This window comes from Phaethon lepturus, unplaced genomic scaffold (assembly GCF_000687285.1).
Source record: "Phaethon lepturus isolate BGI_N335 unplaced genomic scaffold, ASM68728v1 scaffold15845, whole genome shotgun sequence".
Lineage (NCBI taxonomy): Eukaryota > Metazoa > Chordata > Aves > Phaethontiformes > Phaethontidae > Phaethon > Phaethon lepturus.
Window position 1 is genome coordinate 1 of NW_010539991.1, and position 24,841 is coordinate 24,841.

Sequence of the window (24,841 nt, forward strand, 5' to 3'; positions counted from 1 at the left end):
AGCTTGCAAAAAATTACCAAGATGAACAGCGATCTATCACTTTGCTCAGCTACACCAGGTTCTAGTGCTTCTTCAAAATGGTGAAGTTAAATATACATATGCATATATAAAAACTTTTTTTTTTTACATATTGTTGACACTATCTGCAAATAAGCATGGCATCCATGCTCTGTGCTGTACCAGACCGTGGCACTAAGCCACCATTGGATCTGTAAGGCTCAACCGACGCATCATTTCACATGTACACATGCAAAAAATAACCCGATACCTTACAGCATGCAGATGTTGCAGAAGAGCGTGTTTGCAGAAGAAAGCCAGGGCAAAGACCCAAAGCCTGGAACATTTTCAGATCTCTAAGTCACTCTCTTATTCAAAGCTTTTTTAAAAAACAATTACTTCTTAAATGATTTGGCGCTCTCACTACGGCCATTTTTAAGAGGGTAAAATCAACAACATTCCCCTCCAAACTCATATTTTCCTTCTGTTTATTTCTGCAATCGCCAAGGCCAAGATGCAAAGAGCATCCAGCTGCTTATACCCATATTTTACAGAAGCTTCCCCCCCCCAAATTCAACGCATTCATGAAGTGCTATGAAAATCTGAGAGACCACTTCCCGAGTTCTTTAGGTAGCGAGATAGCACAACCATTATTTAAGTGAAGGAACGGGAAGAGCAGCATGTGTACACAGAATGACAAGTTATCTTAAAATTAGCAAAAAATCAACGTTCCACACCATCCAGCGAGTACGAAGGGATAGAGATAGTAGCTGTTTTAACTAAAAGCATAACATTTTGGCATCCTTTGACGTTACAAGTGGTTTAGAGCGTTTCAAGAAAAGTGAGACGGCAAGGAGAGCTTCTGGTCACCTATATCCACGTCACGAGGTTTTAATTTTGACCTTTGCTCTTGAATGAAGAAAACAAGTGCAGGGCAAGCTGGCTCACTGAAGTGAAGACTTTTCTCCTAGCTGCTCAGGCTAACAGGGCAGCTCTCGTAAGAACGAACTTAGTGCTTTTCACTGATTTACAGAATTGGATATGGCCCTGGGCCATCCAGGCTGAGACCCACAAACCCTTCCCAAATGATACTGGCACAGCAGTGACTCAGAGTGGACCAAGTGCATTCAGTAAAGGGTCTTAAACAGCAGAGAGCATCCAGAGGTTCACAAAAGAACTAGATAAATGCATGGATAACAGGTCCATGGGTACTAAAGGGATGAGATGCATCTCTAATACAACCTTTGTAGATGCTAGCAGGGTAACAACAGACAGCAAAACACGGTGAGCGAGCTCAGCATCTCCTACAGCCACCACCTGAACCAGAAGAGTGGGCTGATGGTCTTACAATTGCTCTAGTTTCCCATACAAATATTGGAACAGATTTCAGGAGCATCAGGGAATTTGGGTAAGGGAGCTGACGGTTGGCAATTAAAGAAACCGCTGCGCTGAATGGCAGGTTTTCATTCTATCTAGAACTGGCTTGCAATCTTTCAAATTTTAATCACAGAAACCGTATTTTCAGTCAATTAAACCTGAAGCTGAAAATCATGGGAAAAAACCCTACCATTTAAAACCTCATTAAAAAATCTTTTATAACTTCTCACTGGCAAACACGAACAGCCCATATTAATGGTAGCACAAGAGAAGCTTCCCTTCAGTGAAACTGGAAATAAATTCTATTATACAACAGAGGTGGCTCATTAGGCGTAAACGTTACAGGATGGAAAGTGAAGGCTTACCTCCAGCAGGTCTGACACGATAGGCAGTATTTCAGGGTTACAAATATCAATGGAGTCATCCCGGTAAGTCTTCTTTTTGTAACGGATGTTACCCAGGTGTAGTATCGCCGACAAGAGAGAGAAAATTCTAAAGAAAACAGAGAGAAGTCATTTCCGCTGTGTTGTTTTTTCTTAAAAGCTAATGAAAAAGCAAACCACATCCCCAAACATCCAAGTACCGTCTTTGCATTTGACTCATTCCTCTAATTTTCAATCCAAAGCAGCTTATGTCCAAAATCTCCAAATGTTTCCTCAAAAATGATGCTCAAACAAAGCATCCAATTTGCCTCATGTAAAAAATAGTTTCACTTAGTCCAAGTGAATTCTACTACCATTCACAAGTACCAACTTGCATTGGTACGGCTTTCTTGAAAATTATTTAACGCACCAAACCCATGGTTATAAAATGGCACCCCATATTATAAGAAAAAAATAAATCCTTGAGTAATCTAGATATTCAGATTAAGTATTTATCATGCAATTGCCTAAATTAAGGAGGAGACCAGACTCAGTCATGCAGATGATCCTTCTCCGTCCCCTAGCACATGCATTTATCACCTTGTCAGATCTAGTCCTGGGTAGAAAGCCTATACCAAAAAAAGTATAAATGCTTTTATAATATATAAACACATTGAGACAGAGAAAAGATGTTACACTTCAAGTAAATTTATCCAGCCCTTTTTTTATTTTATTTTATCATTTTTAAGTGATATCCTCACTCCTCAAAAAAACCCAACAAAACCCTCCTTCTAGAAAAGTAGCTCTTAAGACTGTCAAGTCCTGGCTGACTTCAGCAAGAAACTCTGTTTGTCCCTATTTCTACACTCTCCGGGGAGCTAAAAATGAATAAAATCAAATTTGATTCCTAGCCATGCCACCAGCTCGTCTGGACAACACACGTTCACCTCTCCAAGCCGTCCTTCCTTATCTCTAAAATAAGGATACCGATTCCTTATCATGAATTACAGGGATGCAATTATAAACACTTGTCTTCTGTAACTGTTTCCACAAAGGTGAAACCCCATGTTTTGCTATAAACAATCACTTATAAAAGTATAGTAATACCTCAAATGTCCTTCCTTTTTATAGTCAGTTGAAGGTGGTTACTTACTCGTGTTACAGTTGTACAATGCCAAGCAGATAAATTTGCTCATATAGCAAAGAATTCACTATATTTTTTGACAAGCAAAATTCACTAGGAGTAATGCAAGAACTTGCACGCCAAGAAAAGTTACTGCACAGTAAATCAAAAGCATGAATTTACTGTGACATGCGACCCTGCTCAGTCCCGACACTTACTGATTGCTTTACTCCGTCCATTAAATTCCCTTACTGCACACTAAATAGGCTTCAGAAAAACCCTGTCGCTGAAACCCGATTCTTGAAAGATAAGGAAGCACGCTGCCATATAACATATTTACACTAGAAGTACATATACTTGGGTTTATCCATACATGTAGAACAGGTAGAGAAAAAGCAGTCTCAATTCATAATTGATTTGTTACAAGTTGGGGATAAAGGATGAGCTTATGAAAAAGATTCTTGGCTGGGTGAAAAATTCTTGTCGGAGCAGAAGGCCAGACAATGTCTCACAGTTAAGGGTTTCTAACTGGTGGCTCAGATACATGTTAAAAAGTAAGAAAAATGTTGCCTAAAAGAACAGGAGGTAATCCACCCTGTTGCAAAAAAAAAAAAAAAAAAAAAGTTATATGTTAGCATCTTAAATGTAATTTACCCAAGGTGATGCATAGGGCTTCAAGTGCCATTAGTTCAAAACAGTAATTCTCTGTTCCCACATAAACCTCCAGGATTTCAGAGAGAATGAACCACGTTCACTAAGTTATTGTTTGAACCTTTTGACTCGAGAAAGCACAAGATTTCTCATTGTGTTCCAGCTACTGATGTGTTTTTCAGCAGTACTTACACCGTCAAAAGCACACCCACTTTGAGGTCATTTTTTAAATACTCGTTTTTCTACACCTGTTACTAACCTTAAGTAACACGTTTGTCAAACGCATTCAAACCTACTTGAGACTTTCAAGCCAACAGTCAACACAAGAGGAATTATTTTGTGGTTTTGGTTGAGGACGACGTAATTCCTCGCAGTCAATGGAAAGGGGTATTGCAATCCAACTAAGAAGTCCAGTTTTTCAACCAGCACTTCCACTGAATTAGTAAACGAAGGCCAGTTGGAAATGAGTCTACCGAACCGACACTTACATGCAAAAGATTGAGCATGATGACTAATAATCAGAATTTCTGATTAAATCAGGGTCTGGATTCATAACATGCAGAGTAAGGGATGACTATTCATGAATGATTGAAAAATACTTGCAAGTGCCAAATTTGTGCCAATGCTCCATTTGCATAAAGAGAATCGTTAACTACAGTAATGATTGGCACGTTTTGTTTGTACTTTTAAATTTTGGGTTGGTTGGGTTGGAAGGGACCTTCAAAGATCATCTAGTCCAAGCCTCTGCCATAGGCAGGGACATCTTCCACAGTATCAGGTTGCTCAAAGTCCTAAAGAACCTGACCTTGAACACTTCCAACGATGGGGCATCCACAACTTCTCTGGGACACTTCTTCCAGTGTCTCACAAATTACTCCTTCTCCCCAGCCTGACATATTATGTAGAGCACAACAGTTATGTTAGCTCAAGGCAGGTGAATTATCTCACCGATTACGGAGGTTATATTAACTAATATAATCTTCAAGCTATCAATATGGAAAATAAACTCACTGTCTGCGAGTCTTGGGAAGAAACCCCACCATCTCCATGGCTAGCTGTAACCGCTCAAAGTCATGCTTCAAGTCCTCCCCTTCCACAGAAAAGCAGTCCTGTGGGTTCAAACAAAGATTAAGCATTGAAATAAATTAAGATCAGAACAGGTCCAGATGGCCAAGTCAACACTTCATAAATACCATTCGGTGATCTCCGTGCCTTTTATCAGCAGCTAGAACGTTTCTGATCTGGCACTGGAAAACGAGACATCCAGGAGGCCACACTGACAGCATGGGGTATAACTGTGGCTAATTACCCCTGACACCCAGCCCAGGGACAGAGAGATTCACAGCACCGTAGCAGATATAGCAAGAAACACATATGCAATACAATAAAAGACCAGGATTAGCTCCAGTGGCAAGGCAGAATTTTTATTCTTAAATATTAGAAAGAGTACACACAATTAAAAGTTTGATTTTTTAAAATTTTTTTTAAAGTTTTATTTTTTTAATATTTTTTTAAATCAAGCTGTTTAGGAGAATCTGCTTCTATAAGGACCTTATGGAAAAGCTAAGCAGAGCTTGTACTGTATACAATAACTATTTATTGTATACACAAACATTGTTCTCTGTACTGCATTTTTATCCAGTGTGGTGAGATGGTCTTTCAAAGGACAATACATCTCCACCACAAATGCCTTGGTTTGAATAGCCTGGACCTCAGAGAGGACTACGATAGTACACCTTCTCCAAAATAACAGTTTTGGCTAGTTTTTCCTGCAGATGCATCCTTATTTCCTAGGCTTAACCTCCAACGCAAGAGGTGAGTCGCCCCGTTCTAACAGTATGGCGAGAGCTCATTAATTTAGGACAATTAGCATACAAAAAGGATGTGAATTAACAGCAAGACAAAATATGTTACACGTTTACAGACAATTTATTCCACATTACGTCCCGGTCCATTAGGAGTTCCTATAACTAAAGAGGAAGAATTCAGTTTTAAAATAGAATTCACATAATTTCATGTCAAATATCAGTGAATTAAATCCTGCATAGGAAAGGGAATGCTTTAAATGTATTTTTCACAAACTTTATTCTAACTAGCAAGAAGTTTTCTAAAAAAGCAAGCATCGAGAGAATTTGAAATTCACTACATTTTATATTTCTTGGAGGCTAATGTGTCTGAACAGTTTAGTTTTTCAGATGATCCCCAACCTGACAGCAGTCATCGATACTTTCAGGGAAATCTGATGACATTCTGGACCCAACTAATATTGTCCTGCACCAATATTTAGGGAACATAAATGCTCCTTAAATGAGTGTGTAAACTATTAATGCCAAGTTCCTTCTGCTCTGGCTCACCGTGGGCCCCCCATGGATTATCGATTATTCTCTCTCGCTCCATAGCCCATATTCAATATTTTTTCCCCGTTGTTGCCTATAAAAAGTCCCAATCTCTGAATCAAAATTAGTTTATTGTGCATCACACGATACAGTGTTATCTTAAACCTCAGAATATTTTACTAACACTTAGAGACTTTTGAAACAAGGATCTTAAGTTCAGATTTCTTTGAATCACTTTCTACAAGTGAATCCAGGTACGCGAATGAAAAATTACAGCTGCAGCGACAATTAATTAAGCGGCTGTATCCACATAGTTTCTTTTTGGTCATTTCTCTGTAAATCACATTTACCACGTGAGCAAGCGCGCACAAACTTGTGCACAAATAATTCTGAAGGTCTGCACAAAACAGGGTTACGTGAATACTACAGCAGACATCACTAAACAGTTACCAAGTAGTCACGGGATGATGACTGTGACTTGAAAAGACACTCGTACTCACTTATAGTACCTTGAATAAATCATATTTACAGAATATATAGAATGAAGTTATTTTTATAGCATCAGCTTCATGTCTTACAGCACCTATCCGCATTTAAAGCCTCACAACTCTATCAGTGATAGGTTATCCATCCCACTCCCTAGCATCGTTACAGCGATAGCTACTGATTGTAGGGGAAAATTCTGATTTAAGATTGTTATTTCAACACAGGAGACTACTCACACACAACTGCCCTATCCCCTCGACTAAAAGCTAGAGAAGTTCAACTGGACAAGAAAATAGAAGGTTTTTTACCAATGGACCCCAGGGACAACAACTTAATACTGCACAGACAAAGTGAATTTAGAGACGTTGCACAGTAAGACCATTTTAAAACATGCAGCATCAACGAACGCAGGGTTTTAAATTTAACGAGAAAACGACACCCCTGCGTGTTCTTAGGACATACTCATTAGAAAAGTGACACTTTCACCTTTTCTGAATAGATGACTTAAAATTACCCTTTTCAAGAGATGTAGAAGGCATTTGTCTGTATATATTATCCCAAGGAATGCAACAAAGAGTTCTATGCTATATATCAGTAAGATCAGCAGGCATCAACAATGCAATTATTTACACCATAAAATATCAGGATAAGAAGTTGTCCCCCCTAAACTCAAGCCTTGGCCAGCCGGCTTCTTCAGCCACTACACATACGCTGAGGAGAACCTGGAGAAGTTTTCACACCCACTACGGTGGGACCTGGAGTCTGCAGGACAATAATATACCCAGAAATTCTGAAAATAAATCTTTTTTTTTAAACTTTTTTTAAAAGATACCAAGTGTCGCTTTTAGTGGTACGTCACATCCCAGGGGACAATTTCATTCTGTGGCATCATTCATCCAAATTTAAGTCACGAGTCAACAGCAGAATACCGTAGACAACTCAGAAATAGCACAATCTATGCCAAAGGCAATTTAATTAACGATTTACATAACAATTGCAAAACTCATTAATCCGCATGGAAAGGCTTTTTGCAAATCATCTACTTAAAAGTGGATGCTCTCCGTAGTGTTTCAGCTCTGTACTGTTTCCTAATGGGTGATAAATGCATGATAATTATAAAAAAAAAAGGAGCTTCCTTGATATTAGGGCAGACAAGCATTACGAAGTCCATGCCCACAGACCAAACGCGTCGTTAATATTCTGCCAGAGCATTTAGTTTCCCAGGAAAAGCGAGTCCCCCGCTTACTATCATCACATAGAAGCAATCCATGGATTTCCATGGGAAGTTTAAAGAGGATATAATAAACAGGGTTTCTTTTTAAACCAGATGTCTGCGGTGGGTTGAGTCCATAGTCATGGGGAGAGGTCCAGGGTATGCCTAAGAGTGACTCATCAACTGAAGCAAAGGTGTGATTTACCACAAATATCACAGAAAATGATCCCGAGCGAAATAAAACAGCCAAACTGTAACGGCACAGAGTCGTGCCGTGCAAAGTAAGGACATATAACAAGGTAACCCCAAGCTGGCCAGGCATTATTGGCCCCTCAGGAGGGGCCAGGAGACCAGGACCAGGAGAAGGTATCAAATTTAGGGTTTGTTTTCATTTTAATTCCTCCAGTAAATTGTCCTAACCCATTCCATATAACACAGTAACCCCAAGCTTGCCGGGCATTATCGGCCCCTCCAGGAGAAGGTATCAAATTTAGGGTTTGTTTTCATTTTAATTCCTCCAGTAAATTGTCCTAACCCATTCCTTAAGCAACTAGAGTCTTTGCAACTGAGGAAAGTCTATTACAGTATGTAGAAAAGCATCTGCTCTTCACTCCCTGCTCGTGTAGGACCTCTAAGGATCCTGCTGTATTAAGGACGCCAATACAATATTCAATATTTTTAAGCCTTGGGGGGTTAGACTGCCTTTCCCTCCTCCCCACCTAAGGATTTTGCAGCCAAATCTTGCTGTTAAGACACTCGAAACCCAGCTCCTTCACAGATTACCTCTTACTCTTCTGAGATGCATCAGCTAGTGCTCAGCAACCTTTAAGCACATGGCAAAAGTAACAGGAACAACATGCAGCTGATCTGAAACATGCTTCCCCGTGCAAGACAAAGCCAACAGAGAACGTCACAGCACACACGGACACCCACAGCGCGTCGCCAGCCGAAGCCACCACCTCTGACTCGGCTGCACAAGAGGAGCCAGGAAAAGGGGAGAAGCTTCACCGTTCCCTTTTTTGGGTCGATCCATTTGGAAAGGATGATCATGTCAGCAGAACTATTTTAAGAGAAGGAACGTTTTTTGCATTCTGAATAATATCAGGATTTGATTTTCTCACAGATGGTTGGGGGGGATGTTTTTGGGTTTGTCTTTTTTCTTCCCTGGAAGCTGGAGAGCAGATACACTGCTACAACCATCATGAACTGATGCACCTCTTAGGATGCATCTCTTAGGGCTTTGAGAGACCGATTTGCCGTTTTATCGGAAAGGAATTCCAATTTTCACATTGCTGCCGTATCACAATTTCCATAAATCATCATGTATTACGGAAGGAACAAAAAAGAAACAAAAGGAACATAAGAGAACATATAAGAAGGAACAAAAAACCCCTTCGTTTGCTAAAACCAAATGACCATATCCAACTGTTGACAAAGCTTTCCAGATGGAAGGAACCATAAAAGAGCAAGGGAAAAAACATCTGTATTGTCATGAGCTAATAACACAAGCGACACCACTGCAGGGCAGGGTAATTAATAGGTTAAACTTAATTTGACTTTGTTTTCTGCTCAGGTCTTGGTGCACCTAACAAATTCAAGTGAGCAGCAGCCCTGCACCAGCAACACAGAAGACGCGGGTACTTGTACTGACCGGCTCAGAGTCATAGCAATAATCATCCCAGCTCTGTCTGAGGGGTCTCTTTGTCATCTGAAAGCAAGGCAGACCGGGTTAAGTAGTGTTCAGACCAACCGTAACTCCCACTACCTGCTGCTCTTTAACCAGGGCAGCAACGCCAACTTTCCAAGTAAGATAAATGTTGTTATTCTGCATAGTCGTTCCTTATTTTCATTCTTTTTAAAGGTAAGATTTATAATGCTTTTGCATTTATGGTGCTTCTGATTCCTCCTTACAGTGCTTTCAAGACTCATGCAATAAGTTTAATGGATTTTAAAATCTTTTTTCCTCCACAGTTGGAGAAAACTTTGGTTCACCTACAGCTGAAGAGCTAGTGATGTAAAAAGCACACTGAAGAGCAGATTTTTGTTTCTACTCTCAACCTTCCCTCTAGACACATGTAAGTGTTGGAAAAGTGCAGTTCTCCGACCGATTAGAAAGCAACACTTGAAAGCTTTTTAGGAATTTGTACTTTTTTTCCAACCAGGAATGGAGCTGAGAGAAGGACATGTCAGTGACCATTTCCAAGAGGGAGAGACACATGGCACCAGAGCTCTTAATGGACTTACAATAAGGACCTAATCCTGCAAATCACTAATTTCAAAATGGGTAAGTGTGAATAACCAGCACAGAAAATATTCAGCAAATTGCAGGGTATGCAATGGCAGGCATACCCGCCATTGGTATGAAACATGGAGAAGTTATTCGAACTCCGGGGACAGTTTAAGTAAATTTGCTTTTTAAAAAAAATTTTCTTTTTTTTTTGCCAACCTGCTCCCTGCGTTTACAGATCAACAAAATAACAGCCCGTTTTCATGGAATATCTAAATAGATTACTGCTCATCTGCAATAGAAAATGCACGTTTGTTTTGCCCAACACAACGTTGAGCTGAGGATGAAAATAACGCTTGACTCAAGGACTGAGTCAGGCCCCCCTTAAGTGGCCTGGCACCATATCGTATGCTTTTTCAATTGTAATATTTAATTTTTAGTTAAAAACTTAGGTTCATTTCAGAGCTCGTTCTTTCTCCTTTCAAAAAGGCAGGGATTTCTCTAGGACACATTTAAGAAGCTACTGTAAATGCTCAGGAGCCGTTTTATTACTTTCCTCTCTCACGTTTCTAGAGATTCCTTTCCCTATTCCTCCACTTCCTCTTTTTCCTTTTTTCTCCCCATTTTCCTTTTTCCCCTTTGCCTACGGGGCACGGGAAAACTGCTACTGCATTGTCAGAACGCCTTAATACGAAATGATGCCCTGAACACATCTAAAGGAGCCATTTTCCCATAGTTGTCAGTGTTAAATGGTCTCTCTAACACTAACTCTAATTATTAAAAATTTAAAAATTATTATAATAAAACCCCTAAAAATTCAGACTGTCGCTATTGTCCATACACTGTGTTCAAGCAAGATCAGAGTCTGCTTCCCTTGTCCACCGGACGTACCTCAGCATCCTTCTCCAGCCTACTTGCCCACAGCATCCTGATTTGGATTAAAATAAAAGTTTCAACTACATTATCCCGTTCTTATTTGATCTTCACATTATGCGCCATTGGATTTACTATTTTACCTTAAATATTAACGCCCTTGAGCGTTAAACTGCTATTTAAAAAAAAGACTATAATTAAAAGCAATGTTTTCGACGAACGTAAAACTACCAGATTGCCCAACAAAATCTGACAAAACATTTGATCCAAACAATCTTGGCACTTTTCCGCTGCAAAACGGCAGCGCAGATGGTGGTGAAAATCACACCACGTTCTCCAACCAGCGCCCAAGGCACAAAGACAGTGAGCAAGAAGCCTTCAGCTCTTAATATGTTACTCATTTGTGTGAAATTTCCTGATCCTGCTACGAGTGGGTGGGACTCGTTAATATTACAATAGATTTTTGGCTTTGATAATCCACTTTAGAAAGATCTTTAAAAAGCCCCAGGTAATTGAGACGTATTCCAGAGTTAAATTATGTTTCTAGAAAGACTAAAGGCTGTTTGGGTTGCGCTGCGCATATAAGTTTCTCTCCAGCCATAAGCTGGTTTAAATCACTCTTTATTGCTAATCATCTCTCAGCTCCAAGAAAATTGTAATTAGTTAAAATCAACTGCTACTAACTACTCTTCCACATATTCCTACTCATTTTTTTTTCTTTTTTTGAGCAAAAAGCATTAAAGTCCCTACTGACAAGCATCAGCAGACAACTGCATCTTAAATACCTGAAGTAAATCACATTTTCCAAAGTATAAGTTTATTTGGCCATTGGCAATACCTCACTCATGTTCAATTCACACGTTTCCAATGGTTGCTGTATTTTTATTTATATTAAACTCATTACATTTTTAAATTCAAAGGATCATGCTAACAGCCAGCCATGAAGCTAAAGAATTAGGATTACCTCATGCAAGACATTATATATATACCAGCATCACACATTTTCCCCTTTTCTCCTACTTGGCAGACAGATGTTAATGAGTAAATGACATTCACACAGATAACAGATAAATTATTACCGTTTCTCCCTTCGACGATTAAAAACACAAAACATTTAACATAACCCAGGTAGGGGACAAAACTGGAAAACACTGATTTTTTTTTTTTTTTTTTTAATCCTATCAGGTGTTCAGATTGCCAATGCAGAATTATTCCCAATGATGGAAGGCTGCCTACGGAGCATTAAGACAACGTGTTTTGAATACTCCACACGTTTTCTTTGTTGGCATTAACTAACAGCAGTAGAAAAGGCAAGACCGTGTATTGTATTCCTGCGTAGTATTCCCACCTGGTTGAGGTAATGATATTCCTCAGGCTGCTTCAGATGAAATGCTGATCTCTCTTCCTCGCTCGCTCCTGCCAGGAGGTAGTAAAATACGTGGTAGTTCCTGGTGACAAATGACAAAAAAAGATGTTAGACTTCAAAACAAACAGCAGCATTAAGCAGAGAAGCGCATGTAAACCTCATAAGCTGATTTTCCAGCTTCCAAACTCAGACCTGAACACTGTGTGGAAACGGCCTGTACCCACTTTGCAGTGACGTATAAGATTATTAAGTAATGGAGAATGAAGTCCCTCTTTTCCATCCAAGGACATCTACTGCCCTAGAATATACTTAAAGAATTCCTAGCCGACACTGTCACATTTTCCTCCAGAAACATGTGCAATGCCTACATATTTAGTAGAATCAAAACAACGTATTTCTTTGCAATGCAGAAATTATTATTATTTTTATTACTTTACCACCATTTAAAAGGCAATGATTTTGCAGTTTCAGTTCTGTAAGACAGAACCGAAAAAACATCAATTTTTACAGCTACTCAAATATCCAAAATACTTGAATATTACTACTACTAAAACCACCCCAAGCGACACTCACCTGTTTTCCTTCAAGACACCTCTAGCACAGATTAACGCTAAGAGCGTGGCAGTATTTCGACAGTTGAAACTTTGCTTTTAATTTGGACGTTTTCCAAGAGGAACCAAGTTTCATCATCTTGCAACACTCAAGAGTACATTTGCCAAGGTTGTATATGCTATTTAACTTCGGGATCAGCCCACGAGCGTTTGAGAAAACTCCTCGTGCAACATCTGTCTCACAGATGAAGCGCCAAGAGTTGAAAAAGACAACTAGAAGCAGTCAATTTATATAAAATCAGAGTAATAATTGCGGAGAGAGGAGTATGTAACAAATAATATGTTGCATTTAGGAAAGAACAATTTACTTAAATTTGTTGTCTATATAATTTTAGCTTTTTCTAGAGGCCCTTCTGATGGCTTCAATGTGTTAAGAACTAAAACAAAACTAAAATACCATCTTCCCCCCCCACATTAGATATTAAATAGCTTACAAGTTTGCACGAGAAAACAAATGTTTCATAATAATCCATATGACATGAATCATAAAGAAAATGCAAGTCAAAGACTGTCAATAAAATAAAGGAGTTCATTTTCCCTGGGTAGTACATTCCTCCCTAAACAGCAAAATACAGAATGCATCATTTCTCTTTGAAGCACAGGGTTAGGAGCAGGAAAATCCTGATCCCTCTCTGCCAGCTCAAGCGGGGTTTTAAGCTATCTGTGCCACGCTATTGGCACGTACAGAAGTCAAAACCAACCCTATAAGCAAAATACGGGCACCTACCGTTCATTGTGCTCCTGATAGACTAGCCTTGATTTCTCCAGGAGGTACTTTTCAACATAAGCTCTGGAAGGAAAAAATAAAAGCGTTATTCATTGACCCAATATTCAACTTAAATGAACACAGCTTTACGGGGACGTTTCAGTCTTAGTACGCACAAAAAAAAAAAAAGTTTCAGCCTTGTTTCATTTAGTTGTATAAATTTCTTCCTAGGCAGAACAAGCCCAATATTATGTTTGGCTTTTGAGGGTTTTTTGGTTTGACACAAAGCCAAGACTAACTTGGATATGAAAAACATGATCTCAGATGCGTTAGCCTATGGGCAGGGAGCACAGGGGGAAATTTTGACAGCAACGAAGAATCTTGGATACCTATTTAATCCAAAGCCAGCAAAATAAAATTGCTTGCAGACCAAGATTTGTGCACACAAGAAATTTATCTGGGTGCAAAAGTTTGCAAGATCAGTTTTAGCTGCAGAATCCGTCCCCAAATCACCGTTCCCTCTTCCAGAAGAGCCACTTCTCGGCAAAAACTCGGGTTATTAACTTGTGGCTACGGTTAAAAAATAAACAATTGCAAAAGCTCCTTATTGGAGTTTACATCCTAAGAGCCTCCATAATAAACATGTTTAATTTACATACTAAATACTTTTTTCAAGCTTGTAGAACTAAAACAAGCTTCGACAGGTTTTTTGCTTCCAAACAATGCTAACCAGTAATGATAGGGATTTAAAAACCGGAGTTATAATTGGCAGTTTTGATGATGTAGCTATGCTTTTCCAGCTACAGACGCCCAGTGACGTGGCACCAACATTAGCAGCCACGTATGAGTTGGGAAACCCAATGAACCTTGGGCATGGTGGGACGAGGAGGTGCCTCTACGCTCGCTTCTCCACCACAGTCTCCAGATGGGGAAGACAGACCTATTTATTACTTGCATCTCAGGAATTCCCCCTCCTTTCACTAAAAAATAAAATAAATGCTGCAGAGGTTTTGTGACAACTCATAGAGAAGGTCTTAGGAGAGGCTACTGGAAATGGCATATCCAACCCACAATGGGACAAGCTTGCTGGATAACAGGAGTAAAGACAGACAGACAGCAAAGCAGCATTATTCCTCTGTATGTTTTGCACTAAAAAGGTTTATTCTTGTTTATTCCCTTCTAGGAAGCTGAGAATAGTCTACGGCTATTCCTCACCAACAGGGGTTTTTTTTGTATCCCCTTTCTAATCTGAAACCAATTTTTCCTTCCCAGCCCACACCATAAATTCTCTGCAGGCTCGGTGAACAGATGAGTGAAAAAGGTGTCAGAGTGTCCCAGATCCCACTCCCACCCCTGGGTAGTAGCTCCGCACGTTGCTGTACGACAACCTGGATCACGTCCGCCGCCCTTGACATTTCATCCCCTCCCCTGTGATTTCTGCTCTTATTATAGACCACCACCCCCCAAAAATCACTCTCATGCAATAATTTAGGTTGAAAAGGTCTTATAGAGGTCATCTAGTCCAAACCACTGTTTAAATCAGGGAAAATTAAACAAATAATTTTTTTTTTTTCCATTTTTTTGTAGATGCAACTAAAATGCTGTTTTGGTAAAATACTCCTTGCTTAGGGCAAAGGTCATAATGAATTCATGTCCCAAGAAGAATATATGTCCCCTCTTGTAATAGGATAGTGAAAAGGAAAACCAATGTATAAAAACTATAAAAAAAGTAGACGTCTCCAAATGTTCTCTTTCTCTTTCCTGTTGTCAATTATGTCAAGTCCACCTTTAAGAGTAAAGAAAAGGAGTTCTAAGAGTCCGGCTTCGTGCAAAATACTCATTTAAGCACGCTACAGAGCCTGTACTTAGCATACCAGGTAACACCACCTGAAATCTGAGACTGAATTTCATATACAAATAGCAACATGCAAAAGACCCAAGCACGGCGTGTTTGAAAGCGCCAGCTCATGGTATTTGAGATACAGCCTCATGCCATTGCACAGATTTACCATTATACCAATGCACTGTTGCTTTTAATTAAAATGTCTCCTATCTGGCTCTTCTGCAATTTTATGGAGCGTGTCAGATGTTGAGGCTTTTGATCATCTTATGAGGACTGAACAGGTTGCGAAGACCTTCCTCCAGAACTCGCTTATCATCGAACAGGACGTAATAAATTCATAAAGCCTTATGGGAACGCACTTAACTGTAGCCATTGCTCATGCTCCGTCGATTTTAAAGACGTCTTCAAAGACTTCATTTCATGGGGCGGGGCTGGCTGCTACTAAATCTCTTGGCTATTACGTCTCTTAAGTTTAAATTCGCTTCAAGTTTTGGGTTATTATATTCATAGGGTTTGTAAGCAAATACCCAGCTGCTATTTTCAGCCTCCGAACAGAGCAAAATTCCGATTCGGGGCTGCAAATTACAGTTACATTAACAAAGCAAATAATATGCAGAATACAGGATGATAATTGACTTGGGTTGTGCTTAAAATCTATGCTAAGTTTTAAAAAAATACCTGTGATCTTCTTTGTAAGACTGAAGAAAAAAAAAAAATGTGGTCTCATATGCTAGGAACAGCTCAAAGGTTTTTTTAAATGTCTTTTTATTTTCATTGGGGCAGCGCTGCAAGCTTATAGCAAAGCACAGTCACATCGCACCATGCAACCAAAGATGGAGAAAGTGCATTTTTTTAAAGAAAGGTGAAAATTCCCTTTATTTTATGAACTAGAGTATACAAATACAATGTTATTTGCACCTATCTGACAAATATAAATAAAGGCCACTTCCACAGAGCTGACATAGCATGTCAAGATATTTAGGGCATTTGCTGGATTCTTGTTACCCTGTATTTTCAGTAGGTATTGAAAAAATTGAGGCTTATCCTTTTAAGACAACCGTTCACCAGAAATAAAGAACTAAAATTAAAAAAAAAAAAAAAAAAAGAGACCATCAGATTTGACGTAGGATGAAAAAACAGCGGGAAGGTACACAAAGTACCCAAGCTCATCTGAAAAATTAATGGAAGCTATTTGTGTGATACTGTTCTGCCGGAAAAGACGAAAGAAAGAATTTTAAAAGCAATTCTGTCAAGTAACAGCGAAGCCCCAGCAAGAGATCTTTTAGCTAGCTGCAGAAATCATACAACCCCTGGAATGCCACTTCTACTCTTTGTTTTTCCAACTGAGTTAATTAACCCGGACGAAAAGCAGCGTTAACAAAGCCCTGCTCATTTACAGCTGCCTTGAGTCACTTTGTGATGACCTGATGCCGTGTAAATTGTCTAAAGCCAAAAAGAAAGCCAGGCTTAGGTAAGCCCACCCAGAAGGTTTCATCCATAGGCTTCCAACCATGCAGCACTTCTGCTGCAGCCCTGCCCAGGAGAAGGAAGGTTTGAGTCACAGCTGTACGTCCCACGAGCGTTGGGTAGCAGAAGAGATGCTGAAATAACCTGTGGAGAACCACGACGGAGACAAGCACCTCCTTGCAATGGCACGGGGGAAGAATAGAGGCCCTAACTGCTCAAGGGGTGGGTTAAAGAACGGCGTCGGGGTAGAGACCGAAGCATATGGGGAATTAGACAGCGATCAAGAAGAGTCTGGCTCCATCGCCTCTGTAACACTCATCAGGCAGCTGGAGATTAAATCCCCCCTTGGCTTTCTCTTCCTGAGGCTGAGCAAATCCAGTTCGCTCAGCCTCGTCCTTCCTATCGTGCTGCAGCCCCCTAACCCAATCCTAGCTAAAACGTTCCCCTTTCCTGCCCTACCTGCTATCTTAAGAGGAGAAGTTCCATTTCAGCTTAATTATAAAGTTGACATCATGATTGAGGAGAGCTCAACTGGCTTGAAGCCACCTCAGGTGTATTCACACTTCAATGTGCAGCTCGGATATGCCAACATTTTCATACCAATGGACTTAAATATGCTAAATTCCCCCCTCTTCCCGCCCCGCTCTGTTTTGGGAAACATACTGGCCGAAAAAAAATCAACCTTCTTTTTTGTGTATCCCCTACAACAGCCTATTTAGGCCCCTCGTGCCTAAGGTAAGAATACGTACAGTATCTTCAACGCGATCCCTACTCACCCGCGCACGGTGCCCGTCTCCTGGTAATTCACTTGAATAAATTTGCCAAAGCGACTCGAGTTGTTGTTATGTGCCGTTTTTGCGTTTCCGAAAGCCTGTGAAAAGAGAGGGATGCCATCGTTACGTTGGAAAAGCCACCGCAGATAAATGCACGTCACTAACAACGTAACTTTGGGGGGTTCTGCTATCGTTGTATAATTAATAAAAAGCACGTGGTGAAAGTTGGTTGAATGGTCTACAAAATAACACGATGAGCTTCTGAGGACGATATTAATTTTCAATTTGGTATTCAGGAAGGGCAGATAAACACTTTAAAAATAAAAGTGTTAGCTGTACAAGAGAGATTTAGTATTTGAAGTTATTACAGTCTATATTAAGGCTGTGCTTTATTCATTTAAATAAATATAAAAGTACACTGCTCCAACAAGACTCTAAATTTTAATGAGCTAGAGAAAGCTGCTTTTTAATTATATATGGAATTAGGGGGAAAAAAAAAACGCTTTGAAGGCTACTCAGATGTTAGACAGTGTCATATATAGCACCGGCATAACCCAGAGTGTTTTCAGCATTTCAGACACTGTCGTTTCGATTTGCTGCTGTTGCTTCTCCAAAATCAAAATGCTTTTAAGTCTTTGTTATGCAAAGGGTTTTAGTAAAACCCTGCCTTGCCGAGGCACCTAATGCAGCGAGTCATTTATTGCCATTTCAAAGAAACCTCTGAACAGAAGAGCTTCTGGAAACCCGTAAGAACTGCAGCTCAGCTTCACTGAAAACTGGTATTTTCAACTCTCCCTAAACCACTTTAATAATAATCCGGCCCACGGTGACAGAATCTGCTAAGCTGCCAGGTCCAATTAATGTCTCCTTTATTAAACCAGTTTTGATAATCATTCACCTTTTCTTCTAAGCCAAACTTATTTAAGGTAATTATACGCAAGATAATATCTAAGTGTTGTTTGTGTATGGAGGCTAAATTACAATTACAAATACATTTTGTGCTGAGGCTTAGTACCAGAGCTCAGCTCCCAACTCCCAATAGATTTATTCCCTACTCAGCTATTTATTAGAAAAGATTAAAAGGGCTTTACATCTATAATCTGAAGCTTTTCAAATGACCTTTTCAGAATTAACGTTGCAACTAAAAGCAAAAAATAAAGGCCAAATGAAATTATACCTTGGCGAAAAAGTGTTCGACACCTACAGTACCTGCATGACGCCCGCTCTCACGTCTACTTTTACCTTCCCAGGCAGATTTATTTAGCAATCTGGTTAGATTTAATGATTTAAGAACCGAAGGAGAATAACGATGTGATTTTTATTTTTCCCCCTCTATTTGAATACAGGGATTTGTTTAAATTCAAGCTGTTGCATATGAATTCGCTTTAGTTGACTAAAACAAGTTCTGGGATAGACGAAACCTGCCGAGCAAGCAGATTATACTTGAGAGATTATTTCAGACACACAGCTAAGGAACGCTCCCCTACAGAGTTTTCACATCTTCTCAGGCTGCTCACACTTGTTTTCTGCTTATTCTCCCCAAAAATCCTCCCCGCACCCAGCATCCCTCCTCTACCCACCCTCAGGAGGGCATCAAAGGTGCCCGCACCTCCAGGTAACCACTGAAACCCCCAAAACTCTCCTGGCAATGAAAATCCAGGCATCCTCTCCCCAAAAATAGGCATTTTGGCATCAAAAGACGGGATGCTATTTAACATTTCCGTAGGATTTACCCGTCCCGTCCTCTCAGTGAGCTGAGAGACAGCAAGAAGCTTCTAAGCAGAATACGTTGATATTCAACGCAAGCTAGCACATTATCATGTATTTATATATTTCTTTTAAATAATACTGATTACGTTATGAGTATTTCCCCGCAGTAGGATCCACCACAATCTAAGACATCCCATGAAGTCAGTAAGACAAATTTTCTATACACCTAATTAATGCTGTTCACTTGAGAAGAAACCAGCCAGCAGCAATATGAACTCGAACAAACTAAACGCACAGCAGCCCTATTTTAATCACCTTTTCATATAACTTAATAAAGAATTTAAGCAAAAAAACAATATTAAAAGGATTTTCTGGTTCGGTTCGCTGTGCTTATACTTTAAGTAATAGATCATGGAGAGAAATAAGGTCTATTTATTAGGATTTCTTTAAAAAAACGGAAGAGCCTTACCCAGGAATAAATCTTTTATATTCTGCAACAAGGACCATTTAGCATCAGGAGAAAACATTTCAAACATCGGAGTGGGCAACTGCGAGAGTCCTCTTTTTTTTATGAGCTTTTTCTCTGGATTAATATGCCAGACCACATTATGTATTATAACCCAAATGCCTACAAAAATCACAACCCATAATATCCCTCTTTCATGCTTTTTTCTTTATTGCTGATGTAAATGAGAAAGCTCTTTGGCTCACGTCTCGCTAAAACTTAAGGCTGACTTTATGGCAAAGGCATTGGTGAAGGGCCAACAAGTAGCTAAAGAAACGCCTGAGACAACTTAATACATTTTTGTTTGGTTTACTCACCATGTTCTTTAGCGGAACTATTGGGCTATTAAAAAAAAAAGTGCTATTAATTCAATGTATGCATGCCTAAATCTCTATATACTCGAACAGGACACCATGTCCTTCTGCAGCCAGGGCATAATACGGTAGTTCAGCCTCGGAAAACACAAAATGAGTTATAACTACTTCCCTAAAACAAATTATCATCTGTTTGTATTATTACCCTCTACTAATTCATTGATTCGAAGCTGTTGAGCAGCTCAACGGACAAAACTCCGTAACAGCATTCCTAAAATTCTGGGGGAGACCAAAGCTTTTACTGGCCAGGGCTCAACATTTCGAAGGAAACAGAATTCAATACGTTCCTCTGTAGGAGCCGAACATCCCTCTGGACCCAGCGCTGGTGATTCAACAGAAGAACGAGCAGCTCCATTCCTCCTGCCTCCCACCGCCCTCCTGCACAAAGAGATGCTTATCGTGGATGGCAAGGAAAAAAAAAAAAAAAAATTAACAGTTTCGTGGCTAAATACTTCACGTTCCTCCTCTCCTGATCCTGAAGGTCTCTTCATTTTGGACTGAATATTAATGCAGTCTGGATTAATTACAGAGTACAGCTGGAAGAGGGATTATTTTAATATCTTCCCTGAAATAAGGTTATTTTCCAAACCCCTGCATCGAGGAAAACACCGCAGTGACCTGTTCTCATACGGCAATGACAATAAGATGCTGCTATATAGATAATCCTAACTGAATGTCGTTCCCATATAAAACAACAGCTGCATTCCCCTATAGAATAATAGTTTCTGTGGTGAAAGCGCTAGTGAAAACACGTGCCTTTGCTGGCGTATTTAAGGTCTTCAGCCTTGCCCTTCCCAAATGAGCCTCTAGTGCTCACCCTTAGAGGAAAAAATAAAGATATCATTTTATCTTTGCTATATAGAAGGAGAAATGTGTTAATAGACAAGACTTTTTAAATGGTTTCCCATCTACGTGAAATGTAAATTTCGTTTTTTAGAAAGCCGTACCATGAATGTATCAGAAGAAAAGCAAGCCAACTCCTTAAATCTCAACACGGGCTATGCCGTCGTGGAATAGTTATATTAGTAGTTATATTCCATTGTGGGGCTCTGAAGGGACTGGGAGCAAGACTGAGTCATGCTCATTTGCGCTGGGGACAAGAAATAGGTTAATATCAGACAAGGGGCTGCTGGAAGCCACGTATTCCCTGGTTTACTGTGAATTTTGGAATTCATGAATCAAACGTATTCATAAAGTATGAATGACTCGTAACTGTATAAGCAAAATGGAAACTCAAAGCGTCAGCCAGCAATATAGCAGCCAGGGAAATATAACGCTCGTCTGAACTCACGCAACCAAAGAGAATATTTGTGTATTAAAATCTTTGCATATATAGGTGCTGGTAAAGGACAAGAGGGGTGCGGGGTCCGTGCGATGCCCAATGAGCCCAAGCCCTAATGCACGGGGACTGCACCGAAGAAAACAGCGTAGGAAAAATCTATTTACCATCAAATGACATAAACACAAGGCCAGGGACAGAGTTAGATGGATGCGACACGAATGATGCGACAGCGAGGTCAGACGTGCATTCGCATGCTTCACCTATAGCTTCTGTTAGAGCAGCCCAGCGTGTGCTCCCACAGAGCGCGGTGGTTTTAAACATCACCTGTGATTTCTTTCCAGCTTTGAAGGCTATTTGCCCCAATATGAGAATCACAGAACAGTTTGGGTGGGAAGGGACCTCTAAAGGCCATCTAGTCCAACTCCCCTGCCATGAGCAGGGACACCCCCAACCAGAGCAGGGTGCTCAGAGCCCCGGCCAGCCGGACCTGGGGTGTTCCCAGGGATGGGGCATCCACCACCTCTCTGGGCAACCTGGGACAGGGCTTCACCACCCTCAGTGTGAAAAATTTCTTCCTTAGATCTAGTCTAAATCTCCCCTCTTTTAGTTTAAAACCATCATCCCGTGTCCTGTCGCTACAGGCCCTGCTAAAAAGTCTGTCCCCATCTTTCTTCTAAGCCTCCTTTAAATCCTGGCCGGCTTCAAGAAGGTCTCCCCGGAGCCTTCTCTTCTCCGGGCTGAACCACCCCAACTCTCTCAGCCTGTCCTCCCAGCAGAGGTGTTGCCAGCCCTCAGACTATTCTGTGATATTCTATATATTACGCTTGAAAAAGAAATAATAATTCACAAATACCTTTATTCCAAAAAAAAAAAAAAAAAAAAGACACAGGGAAAAAATACAATATTGAAATTTTGAAATTTTGTCATTTTAATGTCTTTTTTATGTGACCAGGACATTCACTGGTTTTTTAACTTATTCTCTGTAGTTACAAATTCCTTTCTACATCTTGAAACATAAACAGCTGGATGATAAAAGATCACTTTTGCTTGTTTTCATTCAACCTGCAACCTAGCTCCCAGCACGCCTCTTGTCCTGTTATATTGCTTTTTCACAGAAATATATTGAATTATGGCCAGAACATAAAATGCATCTAGACTACTTAAGGTAGAGCCTTGCTAAATCCCTTCTCATTATTGCTTCTGCCCTGGGAAATACTACTTTTAAATCTGCAGCTCACTGCCTGATAAAACCTATGAACCCGAATTGCGCTGCTGCAACTGTACCACTTTGACATATCTCCCCCAACTTTTGGTTTCCACAAGGAGCTCTAAAAGCCACCTCTACGGCGCAGAGACCACGACAGCTAAATAAGTACCAAAGCCAAAAAGTATGAGGTACAACCTGGATCCTTACAAAGTAAAATAGCAGTTATGTGAATCCTTCGAGACATTGTCCTGCATGGCCAAGCAATAATACCAAATATCTTGTTTATAGCAATTAAATACGAGTTCAAGTGCTTGCACCTCGTTCTTTAATTCTCTTGGTTGTGGCTAGATGTTCCATGCTGCCTAATGAAACCACCAACGCTTTTATGGTAAAAAGCACAAACCACGAAGTATTTATAGTGTTGGTGCTGCAATGCTTGAGCAGAGCTCTCGCCAAGAATGACCTGCAACCCTGAACTGCCAAACATTGACCTTCTCTTCCTTTTATGCTTTTCTTCACTGGGCCACCAGAGCACATTTGCAGAGCCAAACCCCAATTTTCCGTTTCAAACCACAAAGGTGACAAAGCAGTTTAAAACCAAGGTCTATAATGACAAAATAAACGTATTTGTTCTGTATTTACAAATTGATAATGTTTTTCTCCCAACATTTTAAAGAAAATTTCTCCTGGCTGCTGACATGAGCAGAAGACTTGGAATGCCAAGTAGGAGTTTGAAAAGACTATATATGCACATATATATCTAAAATCTCCGAGTCTCTCACACATACTAGGATCTATATACAACTGAGACCAATTCACAACACATTTTAAGGTATTCCTCCTCAGTGCATCCCTCCCATTTAGTTGATGAACACCGTGGCATCTCCTGGTTGGCCATACCTACAGCACACAGAAGGTTGTGTGAAATAAAACAACTCAGGATTTTTAAACGGAAGTATTTGCAAGGTTCCAGCTTCTGCTGTACCACAAGAAAAAATAAAAATAAAGATTAAAAAAACCCCACAACTAGATCTATGTTTTCCTTCCTTGCAATACAAGTCTGTTACAGGTAAAAGAAGATATTAGAAGCACTCAAACCTCTGCAGCTGGCTATTTAAAGGCGGTAGTGATTTGATCTATGGTTGGAATCCAGCCCCTCATCAAGCCAAGAAACAGCAACTGCTCTAGAACCTGAGCCCACTTGACCTGCTTTGAGCATGGACGGACCAGATGTCCTCTGGAGGTCCCTGCCAACCTCAACTGCTCTCCAGTTTTCAGGTATTTAGCCATCTTCCTCACTGTTATGGTGCAGAGAGAGCAGGGACATGAAAGTCATGTCTCAACCCATTACCTAGAACAAAATCCAATCCTATACTGGTCTTTGATAGCAAACCACAGCAGAACATCTCTTTGGTGGTGTTTGCTTTCTGCAGTGTCTCCTATTAGTGTGACTTTTTGCTTACAAGTTTCTCAAAACCATGTAATTCTCTGTTTCTTCCCATAAAATCAGTAATGCAATTTTTTTAAGCTGGCACAGCGACCAAAGATGCAAACCTGTCCTCTCCTTGTTTTTCATTCCCCATCAAAGAACCTTTCAAATACATGACCTTCAAACACTTCAGATGGGGAAAGTCCAAAAGATAAAGACACCTGGGAAGTGCTGACAAGCGCCTTCCTCTCCCTCTTGTCCATATGGACCTTATGGAGAATAGGTCCATGTGGACAGGCTTGCAAAGACTGCCCAAAGGTCCAAAAGCATATTTAAGAGGTCTCCCTGCTCCAAACAAGTGTACTATTTGTTGCATTTATGAACGTTAAAGCATTCTTCCTCCCACTGTCAATGACGGCACACCCTTCACTACACAGAATTAAACTCAGCGGTATTCTTTCAATATAAAGCACATCCAATACTTGATTTCATAATTACAATTACTGAATGGCAGCCAAGTGAGTTCTATGATATTAACAGATTTACCGTCTTGTAATTTAACTTACATATCAAAAACTACTCATTATACAGGCTATGAAACATCTTTTTTAATTTTTTTTTTTTTTTTTTTGGTTACTGATAGTTTATGTCAATTAAAAATGTCTTAATCATTGTAAAACATTTGCCCTAAACCTACCTGGCCACAGCAAAACTGAGACTGTTCAAGGGCAGCAATTCCCCCCTCTGCTGAATCAAATTGCCATACTGGGATGGAGCAATTAAGCGACGAATCTGTTGCGGCAATTAGGCTTAAAATACAGGGTCAGTTAAGACCACCTGCCTTTGTGCACTTCAAGTCACGCTCCCTAATACAAATATGGGAGAAAATGACTTTTAATGGGAAAGCACTGATTTGGAGAAGG

General features: G+C 40.1%; 1 protein-coding gene across 1 annotated transcript in view; it reads right to left on the minus strand.

The window, feature by feature from the left end:
* Positions 1-1,739: 1,739 nt before the first annotated feature.
* Positions 1,740-24,841, minus strand: part of LOC104620956 (unconventional myosin-IXa-like) — a gene marked incomplete at both ends in the record, with an annotated part of 32,468 nt that continues 9,366 nt past the window's right edge. Inside the window, 5 exons of the mRNA XM_010287319.1 lie at positions 1,740-1,866; positions 4,522-4,619; positions 11,994-12,093; positions 13,350-13,412; positions 17,415-17,509. Coding sequence (XP_010285621.1) covers positions 1,740-1,866; positions 4,522-4,619; positions 11,994-12,093; positions 13,350-13,412; positions 17,415-17,509 — 483 coding nt within the window. The remainder of the gene's footprint in view (positions 1,867-4,521; positions 4,620-11,993; positions 12,094-13,349; positions 13,413-17,414; positions 17,510-24,841) is intronic.